The sequence below is a fragment of the Electrophorus electricus genome, chromosome 17 (assembly GCF_013358815.1).
Source record: "Electrophorus electricus isolate fEleEle1 chromosome 17, fEleEle1.pri, whole genome shotgun sequence".
In the NCBI taxonomy this organism is placed as follows: Eukaryota; Metazoa; Chordata; class Actinopteri; order Gymnotiformes; family Gymnotidae; genus Electrophorus; species Electrophorus electricus.
In genome coordinates this window covers 16,712,093-16,727,542 of record NC_049551.1, presented here as the reverse complement: position 1 = coordinate 16,727,542, position 15,450 = coordinate 16,712,093, and the positions used below count along the sequence as shown (strand labels likewise).

General features: G+C 50.3%; 1 protein-coding gene across 2 annotated transcripts in view; it reads right to left on the bottom strand.

The window, feature by feature from the left end:
• The window catches only part of ttc28 (tetratricopeptide repeat domain 28), a 155,397-nt gene that overhangs the window by 21,973 nt on the left and 117,974 nt on the right, over positions 1 to 15,450 (bottom strand). For both annotated transcript variants that reach the window (XM_035535197.1, XM_035535198.1), the window contains 3 exons: positions 12,042 to 12,549; positions 3,511 to 4,852; positions 480 to 1,003 (listed from right to left, as the gene is read on the bottom strand). In XM_035535197.1, coding sequence (XP_035391090.1) covers positions 480 to 1,003; positions 3,511 to 4,852; positions 12,042 to 12,549 — 2,374 coding nt within the window. The remainder of the gene's footprint in view (positions 1 to 479; positions 1,004 to 3,510; positions 4,853 to 12,041; positions 12,550 to 15,450) is intronic.

The following is a 15,450-nucleotide window of genomic DNA, read 5'->3' as shown; positions in this document are numbered from 1 at the left end:
GACCACTGGACAGAGATTTCAAAGAATAAGAACAACTTCACACTGCACTATAATCTGCCCCGCCACGCCCTGGTGCCACGATCCTGGTCAGCCACAGAAACACACTCCCACACAAACTAGACCAGAGAGACAGGAAGACCAGAAAAAATGTCTTAGCCAATGACAATATCTTGAATGTCCACAATATACCTAATATTTCATTAAAACTATTCATTTGTACTCATTTTAAGGGTCTTACCAAATGAATTATCATTTTTTGCTTCCTTCAAGACATAAATGTTTAAAGGAAGTAAAATTGTCCATAACTATCCCTACCTGCCCATAAGACCACTTCACTTTGAAAGAAACAAGTGGAATAATCCTATAGAATTCTAGAATCTCATAAGGGAAAATATTTCGATTTATGACGCATTCTCAAGACACACACACACAGTGCAGAGTCCGTCCAGCCGTGTTGGGTTGTGCCTCAAAATCCTCACCTTCCTGCAGGTACATGACGGCCTGCGGGTAGTTCTGCAGGGCGTGGTGGGTGCGGCCCAGGCTGCCATACGCTTGCGTCTTGGCCACCAGGTCATTGGTCTCTGCGGCGATGCTCAGGTGCTGCTCCTGGTACACGACGGCGCGCTCAAAGTTGCCCAGCGACTCGTAGGTGAGGCCCAGGTTGCCGTAGGCGCGTCCCTGGTGCCCGGCGCACCCCGTGTCCTCGGCGATCTGCAGGTCCCGCTGGTGGAACTGCAATGCCGTGTCGTACTCGCCCATGAGCTGGTAGACGGAGCCCAGGCCGCAACTGGCCTCGCCCTCCAGCGCGCGGTCCACGGTGTCGCGTGCGATGCCCAGCTGCCGCTCCAGACAGGAGATGGCCTGCTCGTAGTTGCCCAGCTGGCTGTGCAGGCCACCCAGCTCACCGTAGGCCTGCGCCTTCCCACCACAGTTGCCGAGCTCGTGGGCCACCACCAGGCGTTTCTCGAAGCACACCAGCGACTGCTGCAGGTTACCCATGGCTCTGAGGAGGGATAAGACACAGCATAAGTGGGCTACCTTTACCCATGGAACAGAGCTAATCTGGGATCAGGTTTGGCCTTTTGTATTGTAATGAATAATATCTAAAATAAGCCACTTACAAAAACCGTACAGCTTATACAAAAACAGGGTGCTAATACCGATAGGTTTAAGAAAGAGACAGCCTTGCTGAGGTCCTCAGCTTAGCCTAGCCCTGCTAATGTTCAAATGGCATCACTTCTCTGCGTTTTCTCACCTCTCTGTGGTTCCTTTCTAAACCACATTTTAGACACATTGTCAGTGCCACTTTGGCAGTATAAATTCATGGAACCAACATTCATATCGACTGATTTTATGGGTAAAAATGCCTCAGACCCTAAAAACATCCCGGCTGTGGTCATTAGCAGATAACCGTTAAAGAGTTAAGATGGCTAATGCAAATTGCACACGGCCACAGATGATGTACACCTGGGAGGTGTCCGTACTGGCTCCTGAGTGCATGTGTTTCGGGGGCTGATCCTAGATCAGCTGTCCTCCACTTGCCAGTTTATTAAATGCAGGCCAGGGGACATGCTGGAAAGGATTTGTCTGACTCCAGGAACGGCAACTCAGTGGAAAATGTGCTCCATTTGACTGCTGTTCACTGCAGTATAATGCTTTAATGTCTGGTGAGACTGCGGAACAAATCTCTGCAAATTTAACAGAGTATCGCTATCAAGCGTGCCAAGAGACTGAATCCGGACGACTTTTTATTGATCTCTTTTAATAACCAGGGGAAAGCCAAAGAATGGTTCTTAAAATACAGCAGCAATATTGCTCCAGATTCGCATAGCTAAGACCCCATCTCAGGGGACCTCACAGTACACACACACACACACACACACACACACACACACACACACACACACACACACGCATCCAGCGTAAGCACTGGATACAGTGACAGGAAGTGCTCCATGCAGCACACCACCCATAGCCTAATTCTGAATGAGAAATGCATAAAGTGGAGTCCTGTGGGAGAGGTGTATCTGCGCAGGTGTAGGCTGAAAACACCAGCCAACACTGTCCCGCCACAGAATTAAAACAACCGACTGTGTTCGTACGAAGGGGCTACCGAACACGTGCTGAAGAAGCCATGCTTCACTGCACCTCAAAATTATGCTGCCATCATTTATGTCAAACGGAAATAAAACAAACAGCCTTTAATGTTGGCCCTCCACGAGCTTCCTGTTGGATGTTCCAGGATCAGAGAGGCGCGCTTTCTCTCCACTGGGGGGTTGGGGACCAATGGACCAGCCTCACTGTCCCTACTGACGATGTAATTTACCTTTTAGCTGGGACTCCACATGGATGGGACCCCCGTATGCCTCTCCGCCCCCCACAACCACTCAGACTGGTAGCGTCTTCTCTGACAGCCACTGAGCGTTCATCTAACTCCCATATGCCAATATGCTTAGGCGGGGGGGCTGCATCTAATTTTCAGGGCAGGGGGTTAATGCAACGGCATGGGGTAGTGGGTGGGGCAGGGTCTCTGGGATGACATCGGGGCACTTAAGCAGCTGATTGGATGTTAATTAAGGCAGATGGAGGATGTGCCCTGCTAAGGCTTCTGGGATGGCGTAAGGATATGCACGGCTTGCGGACTGACGGCTCCGTCGATCACGGCCTATGGTAACCGCAACCGTACCCGTGTGACAAATTCCCAGGCCCAATCTGAGAAGCACGCCAGCGTTGACTGATCGTGCAGCCATGTGTAGCCAGGGCCTGTTTTCATCTTCAGTCTGATGTGTGTTTCCTTGGACTTGTGCCGTGTCTTGGGAATCGACTCGTATACGCAGTGTAGCACGACCTCCAGAGTTAAAAGTTACTCGGTACTCATCTCTGTCAAGACCCAAATCTTGTTTTAACTGTCATGTACATCGACAGCTTTACCAGGCTAATATCTCAATCCCAGAAAAAGAACCTTAATTCAAGTGGATTATAAATGAATCTTGTTTTATTTCTGGGGTGTTTTCTAGTGTGAGATGGTCTAAGGAAGTGGCTGGGTATTGGCTGACTCTGCACAGAGGGGCGTGGTCTAGTGTGAGGTGGTTGGATGGCGTGGCTTGGTATTGGCTGACTCTGTTCCCTGTGTGCATATTAATTTCACTCTCTCTCTCACGATGAAACCAGAGAGGTGACCTGGCTAAAGAGAAGCCAGGCAGCTCAGCACTTTCTCTACAGTACTGTGAAGCCCTGGACTGTGGTGTTGTGTTTTCTGTTGTTTGTTTCCTTTGCTGTCTCTGGTCTCACAATTAAAGAAAATAAAACTCCCTCTTCTCTTTTCCTGTCTATGTTATCTTTGTCATCAGAAAACATCGCTTTGAAATAGGAAGCAAGAAACCTGACATGTCGACTCATTTGCCCTCTGTCTCCAGGGAAAAGCGGCAACATAACCATAATACAACCACTCTAGTGGTGGCTAGTTACATGTTACCTTATGGCATCTGGCTGGTTGACAAGGACTCTTACCTGTGTCCATTTGCCAACCCCCTGTAAGCTTTCTCCTGGTCCAGCATGTGGTTGAGGCTCTGCGCCACAGACAGGTACTGGTCGTAGTACTTGATGGCCTCCTCGTAGTCGCTGAGCGAATCGTAGCAGTCGCCCAGGTTACCATAGGCACGGCCGCGGTCCAGCACAGCCTCATTGCCGCTGAGCTGCTGCAACATGGCCAGCTGCTGCTCGAAGTAACCAATGGCCTCCTCCATCACGCCCATGTTGATCTTGGTGATTCCCATGTTGCCGTAGACTTGTGCCTCCACACTGGGGTCCTTCAGCCGTTGGCTGAGCTCCAGCTGCTCCTCGTAGCACTTGAAGGCCATGCTGTACTTCCCCAGAGACATATAGACAGCTGCCAGGTGGCCATGTGCCTGGCACTCGCCCTGGACATCACCCAGTTCCTGGTACACCTCAAGCTCTTGCGTGTGGTACCCGAGGGCCTTGTCGTATTTCTGCAGCATCCGGTAGGCGGCACCCAACGCGGCGTAAGCGTTGGCCTCCATCTTGCGCTCTTTGACCTGATGTGCCAGGGCCAGCTGTTGCTCGTAAAACTTCACAGCTCCAGGCACGTCCTTCTTGCACAAGAAGATGTCACCCAAGTTTCCCAGGGCACGGAACCTGGCCTGAGAGTTGTTCAGCGACTGGGCCAATGACAGAAGGTACTTTTGGCACTCTTCTGCCTTACTGTAGTCCCCCAGGGCTTTAAAGGCCAGGCCCAGGTTGCAGTAGGCTTTGGCCTGACTCAGCTTGTCGTGCAGGTCTTTTGCCAGAGCCAGGTCCTGCTCGTAGTACTTGACAGCCTCCTGAAAGTTGCCCAGGCAATAATGCGCGTAGCCCAGGTTGTGGCAGATCTTTCCTTCGCTTTCCATGTCCTGTAGGTCCGGCGAGAGCTGGAGGTACTGCTCGTAGTAGGGCACGGCCTGGGGGAACTCCCCTCGCGAGCAGTGGAAGTTCCCCAGGTTCCCCAGAGCGCGGGCCTCACTCTGGATGTCACGGAGTTCGCGGGCGATGTTCAGGTGGTTCTGGTAGTGCTGCAGGGCGCGGTCGTGTGCCCCCAGGGCCTGGTAGGCCACAGCCAGGTTACCGTGGGTGGATGCCTGTGAGGCGCGATCGTTGACCTCCATGGAGATCTGCAGCTCCTGCCGGTGGTAGCGCACGGCCTGATCGAAGGCACCCAGGGCGTTGTACGCATTTCCCATGTTGCCGTAGGCCCTGCCCTGGGCGGCATAGTCATTCAGCTCCTGTGCTATGGACAGGTGAGCTTTGTGCAGTCTGAGAGCTGTCTCATAATCCCCCTTCATCTGGTGGATTATTCCTGTGAGGAAAAGGGGAAAGATTCTGATCAATTTTCTGCAAGAACATAACCAGCGGTACCTTCGTGGTGCTACCTTGAGCAGCACATGCTCTGCTTCAAAATCAGCTCTGAAACTGCGTCTGATTACACGCGATGTCCTTCTTGACATTAAAAATAGTCTGCAAGAAAGTTCTGCTGGCTAAACTGGAGCGTGTGTTAAGAGGCTGCAGACTAGTCGTGCATTTTTAAAACAGTCTCTGGGCTGGAAATTAGCAAATGTAAACATGACACAGTCTACAAAGGGAAGCGATATAGCTGAGCCTTAAGATGCAGCCATTTTCAAAAGCCCGAGAACATGATTCAAGCCGAATGGTTAATAATGGAGGAGCATGTTGGGATAATCAAGGCAGCTCCAAGTCTGCCTTCCTCAGTCCAATCTCTTCATACCTGGAGGACGCAAGAACTTGAAATGAAAAACTTCAAAAACTACCAGCTTTTGTCTATTGTGGAAGAAATCTTGTCAATTTTGGGGTTCTCCACTCCTGTCCCTGAGCTTTTCAATTACATAATTATTACAGTAGTATCAGTTCGGTCGAGCCCTTCTGCTTGGAGTGTATGGTGGGATCTGAAGGAAAGAGGAGCAGAGCTGTGGGTGTGGGGTGGGTGAGGAGGTGGGGCTAATGAGGGCTTATGGTGGAAAATAGGTCTGAGGGCGGCCGGGGGGTGGGGGCATTAATCTTGGGTGCATGTGATTTGGCTTCCACATTGCAGCGAGCACTAATCGCTTCCTTTCCTCCACAAAACCAAAGCGGCGTCCGCTAAGCGCCACGGTTTAGGGAAAGTGCTGGGATGAGCGGAAAACTGGATGTGTGAGCGCGACCGACACCGGGCGCCTGCCGGTGACGCGTGCGGAATTGGCAAGGAAGCCGGGCCGGCCGGAAATGAGCCGCGTAGCTGAGGAGAGCCTGGGGAATGACCCACAGACCTTCACTTGCATGTGGGATGAAAGGGCCCTTATAGGGGGCCCTGTAACCAATGTTGACTGAGTGGTTTGGCACTGGAGGAGCTCCAATGGGCTGGGTGAGCCATGGGACAAGGGTGCATGCTCCAGTGTGGCTGTGTGTGTGTGTGTGTGCAGGAGACCTGGGAGACGGGAGTGTCCATCTGTTCACTGCCAATCAGAGTGTGCCAAGGCAAAATTAGCAGCATGTGGAAAATCCAATTAGGCCCAGCGCCAGCCAAGAACCCGGACACGGAGGGCCCACCAGGGCCATTCTCCATTCTCAAATGTTTCCTTTTAAATCATCCCAGTCTTCTGTGACTAATTATCAATACTTAACCCTGTGATTCCTTGTTTATCAGTGAGCAGCATTTGAAAGACAAAGCCCCTGGATGACACACTTCCGAGGTGCATTCCCTTGGCGGTACAGACACTAAAAAGTGCTAAACACTCATAATTATTTGACAAAAGCTCGGAAGAAGGAAGCTTGCGATCCCCCCCGAGAGCTGTTGCCACACAACTGGTCTTAGTAGTACACGTGCAACAGCAGTGTGTCCACTGGAGGCTGAACGCTGCCAAATCGATACGAACGCAACTAAACTTCAGGAGTTCATAAATCAAGACTGAATAAATCAACAATGTTTGGCATTGTGATTTGTGCACTAGTTCTATGCAGTTTTCGTTTTTTCAATTATGTCTACTTTAGTGTATTTAGGACAGTTTTATACTTTCAATGTACCTTCAAGTTCCAACATGTTCTAGTTTTCCAGGTGTGTTTGTGTAGTTGGACTTAAACACATGGCTGCATATTCCTAATGTAATGGGTACCTTCAGCTCACTCATGATATCAGAGGTTCAAAGTGGACCAACTGCAGGCGAAACACCATCTCAGGGGCAAATGTGAATTCAGAGCAGCTCGGCTTGGCAAAAGTAGCAGGGGAGAGGAACAAGACATCCAAGTCCGGCTGTTTAACGCTGGGCTACGCAAACTGGGAGATGAACTGGGAGATGAACTGGGAGATGAACTGGGAGATGAACTGGGAGATAGGCAAGTCCTTCAAACATACTTCAACTCTACGGCTCTCCCCAGGTCAGGTCTCCTCCCCACAGCGAGGGAAACGTAGCTTTAAATGGCCCTCTCTTCCAACTCGGACATTATAACCTCATCCCTTTGCTACTTGGACTCATTACGTAGCTGTCATAGTTGAAGTATTGTCCCTCATCAGAGACTGCCATGTTCTGAATTAATCAGCCTGAGCGCTTTCTCCTCATCAAAGCTTTAGGGTCCCTTGACATGGATTTGACAACTTTATGAAAACAGATGTACAACTAATACTCACCGGGTGTGCAAGATGTTCCATTCTTAACAGTGCACCTTTAGTAATGGAAGGCATTGTGATTATTAACTGTCAGGCAGCGTCTGTGTCTCCTGAAATTACACAAAGCTTTTTGAACTTCCTGTGTTTTGTTCTTAATCCTCTGAATGCGGTAAAACCAATTCTACAAGCACAAAGGCTGCAACCCAGTATGAAGACTAGCCACTGCTAGCCACTGCTTCAAACTACTTGCAAAGCCTTACGGTCCAGTGTCCTCACTAGTGTCCTCACTAGTGTCTTTACTAGTGTCACGGTCCTGTGTCCTAACTAGTGTCCTCACTAGTGTCCTAACTAGTGTCCTCACTAGTGTCACGGTCCAGTGTCCTAACTAGTGTCCTAACTAGTGTCCTCACTAGTGTCCTAACTAGTGTCCTCACTAGTGTCTTTACTAGTGTCACGGTCCAGTGTCCTAACTAGTGTCCTAACTAGTGTCATGGTTCAGTGTCCTCACTAGTGTTCTAACTAGTGTCACGGTTCAGTGTCCTGATTAGTGTCCTAACTAGTGTCATGGTACAGTGTCCTCACTAGTGTCCTCACTAGTGTCACGGTCCAGTGTCCTCACTAGTGTCATGGTCCAGTGTCCTCAATAGTGTCCTAACTAGTGTCACGGTCCAGTGTCCTCACTAGTGTTCTAACTAGTGTCACGGTTCAGTGTCCTGATTAGTGTCCTCACTAGTGTCACGGTCCAGTGTCCTCACTAGTGTCCTCACTAGTGTCACGGTTCAGTGTCCTGATTAGTGTCCTGACTAGTGTCATAGTCCAGTGTCCTCACTAGTGTCCTCACTAGTGTCACGGTCCAGTGTCCTCACTAGTGTCCTCACTAGTGTCTTTACTAGTGTCACGGTCCTGTGCCCTAACTAGTGTCCTAACTAGTGTCCTCACTAGTGTCCTAACTAGTGTCCTCACTAGTGTCTTTACTAGTGTCACGGTCCAGTGTCCTAACTAGTGTCCTAACTAGTGTCATGGTCCAGTGTCCTCACTAGTGTCATGGTCCAGTGTCCTCACTAGTGTTCTAACTAGTGTGACGATCAGTGTCCTGATTAGTGTCCTAACTAGTGTCACGGTCCAGTGTCCTCACTAGTGTCCTCACTAGTGTCCCGGTCCAGTGTCCTCACTAGTGTCACGGTCCAGTGTCCTAACTAGTGTCATGGTCCAGTGTCCTCACTTGTGTTCTAACTAGTGTCACGGTTCAGTGTCCTGATTAGTGTCCTCACTAGTGTCACGGTCCAGTGTCTTCACTAGTGTCACGGTTCAGTGTCCTGATTAGTGTCCTAACTAGTGTCATGGTCCAGTGTCCTCACTAGTGTCCTCACTAGTGTCACGGTCCAGTGTCCTCACTAGTGTCACGGTCCAGTGTCCTCACTAGTGTCCTCACTAGTGTCACGGTCCAGTGTCCTCACTAGTGTCCTCACTAATGTCACGGTCCAGTGTCCTCACTAGTGTCCTAACTAGTGTCATGGTTCAGTGTCCTGATTAGTGTCCTAACTAGTGTCACGGTCCAGTGTCCTAATTAGTGTCCTAACTAGTGTCACGGTCCAGTGTCCTCACTAGTATCCTAACTAGTGTCCTCACTAGTGTCCTAACTAGGGTCATGGTCCAGTGTCCTCACTAGTGTCCTAACTAGTGTCACAGTTCAGTATCCTGATTAGTGTCCTAACTAGTGTCACGGTCCAGTGTCCTGACTAGTGTCACAGTCCAGTGTCCTGACTAGTGGTCCAGTGTCCTAACTAGTGTCCAGGGTTCTGTGCACAGGTCCTCTGGAGGCGGCTTTCATATTAAACTGCTCCAAACTGCTCTATCCATCAGGCAGAAGGTGACTGCATGAACTTCACCATCGACAGAGGAAAACACAAAAGGTCAACGGTAAAAAAGGAAGAAACAAGAACATCCATCAAAAGCCGCGTCTCTGCGTGAGCCGTTCTGCTCTGTTCTGACTTCTGCCGTTATCTAGCACTTCCTGTCTCTGTATGCTCCAACTGAAAATCCTGACAAGCCAGACATTAAACACGGCAATGTAGCCCATCACGTCCTTTACGGCACTCTGCAGAGCTTAAAGGAGAAAAGAAGACAAACACAGAACAGACCTGTTTACAATGAAATCTCCGGAAAATCTGTGCTTTGTTTGCCTTCATGAGAAGGGAAAGGTAAATTGCATTTTGACTGACAGCTGTGTCTCCAGCTACGTAGTTCAAATCTCAACTAACGATTTGGAAGAGATGGTATTTGACTTTTATTTCTTCAGAATAACAGAACTCCTGTTCAGTCTGGGTCGGAAATTACTGTCATTGTCAAGCTAACAGACTCTGCTCCCATACCAAGAGCGGAATGCTAACACTTGCATAGCTCAGTGGCCGCCAAATCCCAGCAAACCTCAGTTTAGAAAAAGATCATTTTTATAAACGGTGACCCATTTCAAGAGCTGCCAGCGTTCTCTCTGTTCCTCAGGCGGCTTTGCTCTGACGCTGCGCTGAATCCAAAATCCACAGAAGCAGCGCCACGGACAGCGTGGCCAGATCCGGGCGGGAATCTATGGTGAGCCGATCAAAAGCCCCGGAGCTGAAGAGGCTAGCCAGATTGTGCCCAGACTACACAGGGAAAGCTAGCGAGAGAAGGGCAACATGGAGCAGGGAGGACCGTGGCTGAGTGGGGAAGGATGCTATGGTGCTGTGAATTAAGGTGTGAATTAAGGTGTGCGGTGGGCACCAGAAAAGCTTAGAACGTCATGCGGCGTTCTACAAATGACTCCAACGGTTATAAATGCAGAGGCCAAGTGAGCTGGCGGCCATTGCACTGCACCCAAACCAACCCAACGAAACGGGCAGAGATGCAAGCAGAAGCTGCATCCTCTCATGATGAAGCGCGCGTCCACATGCGTGTGTGTGTGCACGTGTGTGTGTACGTGTGTGTGTACGCATGTGCGTGTGTGTACGCGCGTGTGTGTGTGTGTATGTGCGTGTAAGTGTGTGTGTGTTTGTGTACGTGTTTATGTGTGTGTGCGCGTGTGTGTGCGCGTGTACGTGTGCGTGTATATATGCGTGTGTGTGTGTACGCATGTGCGTGTGTGTACGCGCATGTGTGTGTGTGTTTGTGTATGTGTTTGTGTGCGTGTTTGTGTACGTTTTTATGTGTGTGCACGTGTGTGTGTGTGTGTGTGCGCGTGTATGTGTGTGTGTATATGCGTGTGTGTGTGTGTACGTGTGTGTATATGCGTGTGTGTGTGTGTGTGCGCGTGTACGTGTGCGTGTATATATGCGTGTGTGTGTACGCATGTGCGTGTGTGTACGCGCGTGTGTGTGTGTTTGTGTATGTGTTTGTGTGCGTGTTTGTGTACGTTTTTATGTGTGTGCACGTGTGTGTGTGTGTGTGTGTGTGTGTGTGCGCGTGTACGTGTGTGTGTATATGCGTGTGTGTGTGTACGTGTGTGTATATGCGTGTGTGCGTGTGTGTGTGTGTGTGGTCCCCCAATAGCAGTGCCTCCAATTGCAGTCCACTCAGCAATATTGTACAGGGTTCTGATTTGCAACGTACGCAGCTCAAATATCGTCCATCCCACCGAACCCAAAATGCCTCTGAATAAAAGATGAGTGGTTAGGGAACAGGGAGACAGAGCGCTCATGTTTCCTACCTGATAGCGACTGAACAGCAGGATCAGACAGCTCAGAGGGGAGCTGATGTCACAACTTTAGGGCTGAATTAAGCAAATATGAGTGGTTGTGGTGGCAGACTGGGGGCAGTGCTTTCCACATGAGTGTTGTTTTCGTATCGCATTTCCTATACATGCACAGGAAACAGTTTATGTGCATACATTGAAATTCTACACGCGAGCGCATAACAGCACCTGGAGGACTCACCACTCATCCCGAAATATCTGCTTCTTTTGCTTTCCTTCGGAACCCCATCTTTGACGCTGCAATCAATTCACCTATTACTGTTGCCAAGCAGCCGTAGTCATGGGCACGGCGGGAGAGCGTTAATTTTATAAGCACTGGCTGTCCTTCCCAGCATCCTATATCGACGACTTGGATCAATAAAGTTTCAAGCACACAGAGGCTGGAAAGGCCAGCCACACTGTCTCAGCCTGCACACCTGAAGCCATCACAGACCCGCGGATTTCAGAACCCCGTGTCGTTTCAACGGGATGTTCACATTTGGAGAAACATGATTGGAGAACGAAACACAAAACATAATCACATTTTTGCTTTAAAATAGAGAAATGACTGGTGCACAAAACGCATCTGATTGCACTCAAACAGCCTGTATAAAAAACAAAATAAGCATGATTCTGTCATTTCTTCCTTTGAGTAAATGTTTGGATGTTTTCTTTCATCACGGAAATGTTTTGAATGTCTTGGGCTCCGTGGAAAACGTCCCGACAAGCCCACATCCATCACACACAAGCAAATTCATCTTCCGTCACAAGCCAACGCAGATGCGTGCTTTGCGGTTTTTTGAATGGATCTACACGTCAACCGACTTGCGTTCATTCCAAGTCCGGCTCTGTCTTCTCTCGCACTCGTTTATCAGCGACAGCAGTTATCGCTCCCGTGTCTATCTGCCTGGGGTCCGCTCACCGCTGCTGGGGTCACACCGCTCGCACACATGCAGGCTCACACCACCCCAAGACAGCAGCCACTCAGGGTGACGGTGGGAATGTCTGTATCTAGCGGTCAGATCCCAAAACCCGCTTCCTGTTGGAGGCCGGTGTTTGATTCACTTTGATTCACTGCTTACGTGCCTGAACATTCTAGACTGATGTGAAAAGGTTGAAGACAGAAGCTGACAGAACATGAATGTACCCCACCGCGTGCCCACCCTGCACCCCGGCGCTTCTCACCCAGGTTGGAGGAGGCGCGCCCCTCCGCAGCGCGGTCCTTGAGTCCCTCGGCGACGGCGAGCTGCTGTTCATGGTACTGCTTGGCGCGCTCCAGGTCCTGCATGCAGCGGGCGGCGTGGCCCAGGCCGGCGTAGGCCCGCATGGCGATGGCGCGCTCCTCCAGCTCCTGTGCCAGCTCCAGCACGTGCGTGTGGAAGGACATTGCCTTGTCGAAGTTGCGGCGGTAGTGGTAGGCACTGCCCAGGTTGCTGTAGGCACGCGCCTCCTCGCGCCTCTCGCCCATCGCCTTGGCGATGCTCAGATGCTGCTCGTGGCACTGCACGGCGTTGTCGAAGTCGCCCATGGCGATGTAGACGGCGCCCATGTTGCCCAGCTCGCGCGCCTCAGCCAACTGGTCCTTGCCTTGCTTGGCCAGCAGTACGCACTGCTTGTGGCTGGCCAGCGCGTTGGGGTAGTCGCCGATGGCCGTGTAGACGTGACCCAGGCTGCTGAGGGCCGACGACGCCGCCTGAAGGGAGGAAAGGTGGGCGGAAGAGTGGGAGGGTAAAGGGGTGAAGGGGTGAAGGGGTAAAGGGGTGAAGGGGTAAAGGGGTGAAGGGGTGAAGGGGTAAAGGGGTAAAGGGGTGAAGGGGTAAAGGGGTAAAGGGGGGTAAAGGGGTGAAGGGGTAAAGGGGTGAAGGGGTAAAGGGGTGAAGGGGTGAAGGGGTAAAGGGGTGAAGGGGTGAAGGGGTAAAGGGGTGAAGCGGTGAAGGGGTGAAGGGGTAAAGGGGTAAAGGGGTGAAGGGGTAAAGGGGTGAAGGGGTAAAGGGGTAAAGGGGTGAAGGGGTAAAGGGGTGAAGGGGTGAAGGGGTAAAGGGGTGAAGGGGTGAAGGGGTAAAGGGGTGAAGGGGTAAAGGGGTGAAGGGGTGAAGGGGTAAAGGGGTGAAGCGGTGAAGGGGTGAAGGGGTAAAGGGGTGAAGGGGTAAAGGGGGGTAAAGGGGTGAAGGGGTAAAGGGGTGAAGGGGTAAAGGGGTGAAGGGGTGAAGGGGTAAAGGGGTGAAGGGGTAAAGGGGTGAAGCGGTGAAGGGGTGAAGGGGTAAAGGGGTAAAGGGGTGAAGGGGTAAAGGGGTGAAGGGGTAAAGGGGTGAAGGGGTGAAGGGGTAAAGGGGTGAAGCGGTGAAGGGGTGAAGGGGTGAAGGGGTAAAGGGGTAAAGGGGTGAAGGGGTAAAGGGGTGAAGGGGTAAAGGGGTGAAGGGGTGAAGGGGTAAAGGGGTGAAGGGGTGAAGGGGTAAAGGGGTGAAGGGGTAAAGGGGTAAAGGGGTGAAGGGGTAAAGGGGTGAAGGGGTGAAGGGGTAAAGGGGTGAAGGGGTAAAGGGGTGAAGGGGTGAAGGGGTGAAGGGGTAAAGGGGTGAAGGGGTGAAGGGGTAAAGGGGTAAAGGGGTGAAGGGGTGAAGGGGTAAAGGGGTGAAGGGGTAAAGGGGTAAAGGGGTAAAGGGGTGAAGGGGTAAAGGGGTGAAGGGGTAAAGGGGTGAAGGGGTGAAGGGGTGAAGGGGTAAAGGGGTGAAGGGGTAAAGGGGTGAAGGGGTGAAGGGGTAAAGGGGTAAAGGGGTAAAGGGGTGAAGGGGTAAAGGGGTAAAGGGGTGAAGGGGTGAAGGGGTAAAGGGGTGAAGGGGTAAAGGGGTGAAGGGGTGAAGGGGTAAAGGGGTAAAGGGGTGAAGGGGTGAAGGGGTAAAGGGGTAAAGGGGTAAAGGGGTGAAGGGGTAAAGGGGTGAAGGGGTGAAGGGGTGAAAGGGTAAAGAGGTAAAGGCACAAAACGGAGGAGTCTGATGGGGGTAGCTGATCGGGAAAGTTTAGTTGCTAATAGATATATTTCTAATTATACATTAGAATTCTAAAAAACAAGACATTTAGTATTTGTAAGCAAGCTTGTCTTTCATTTGGTGAAGATTACATTTACCTGACACAACTCTGACAACTTGAGGGTCTTGCTCAGGGGTCCAACAGTGGCAGCCTGGCAGCGGTGGGACTTGAACTGGCAACCTTCTGATTACTAGTTCAGTACCAGAACCGCTGAGACACCACTGGCTATGCTTTATTACTCAGGCATAGCCATGTTTGATAATTCCCCATTAGCTGTATGCTGGCTACAAACCAACCCTTCCTGGTAGTATCTCACACACACACACACACACACACACACACACATACACACACACACTCACTCACTCACACACACACACTCACACACACACACACACATACATACACACACACACACACACACACACACACACACACACACACACACTCACACACTCACACACTCACACACACACACACACACACACACACACACACACACACCTCTCACTCCCCACCTCTCTCGGGCCACTGTTTTCTCTCTCTCTGTACAGTGGACACCTGAAACCTTCCTGTGTTTAGGCGTGTTTAGGATCGGGATTAGGTGTCCAGCGCGTTTAGCTCCGCCCGGCTCACGTCCTGATGGCCTTCATTACCTCAGCTGCTAATCCATCAACTCTCAGGGAATATTAAATGTCCAGGGGAAAAAAAATCTACATTAAAATAAACATAATACAGTTTTATTTGTAATAAAGTCATCTGTGAGGGTAAGTGCAAGGCAATTATCTGGGTGGTTAGTGGATATTAACACACACTCATTAACTAAGCACACAGATATAAACACACACCTCATCAACTAAACACACACACACACACACACACACACACACACACATACATACACATCTCATCAACTAAGCAGGCTTGGATATGCATATACGCAACTCATCAACTAAGCACATATGGATATACACACCCACACCTCATCAACTAAGCACGCATGGATATACACACACACACACCTCATCAACTAAGCACGCATGGATATACACACACACCTCATCAACTAAACACGCATGGATATACACACACACACCTCATCAACTAAGCACGCATGGATATACACACACACCTCATCAACTAAACACGCATGGATATACACACACACCTCATCAACTAAGCAGGCATGGATATACACACAGCTCATCAAATAAGCACATATGGATACACATACACACACACACACACACCTCATCAACTAAGCACATATGGATATACACACACACACACGCCTCATCAACTAAACATGCATGGATACACACACACATACCTCATCAACTAAGCATACATGGATACATACACACACACACCTCATCAACTAAGCACACATGGATATATACACACACACACACACACACACACACGTCATCAACTAAGCACGCATGCATATACACACACAACTCTTCAACTAAGCACGCATGGATACACACACACACACACACACCTCATCAACTAAGCACGCAAGGATATACACACACACACACACACACCTCATCAACTAAGCATACAT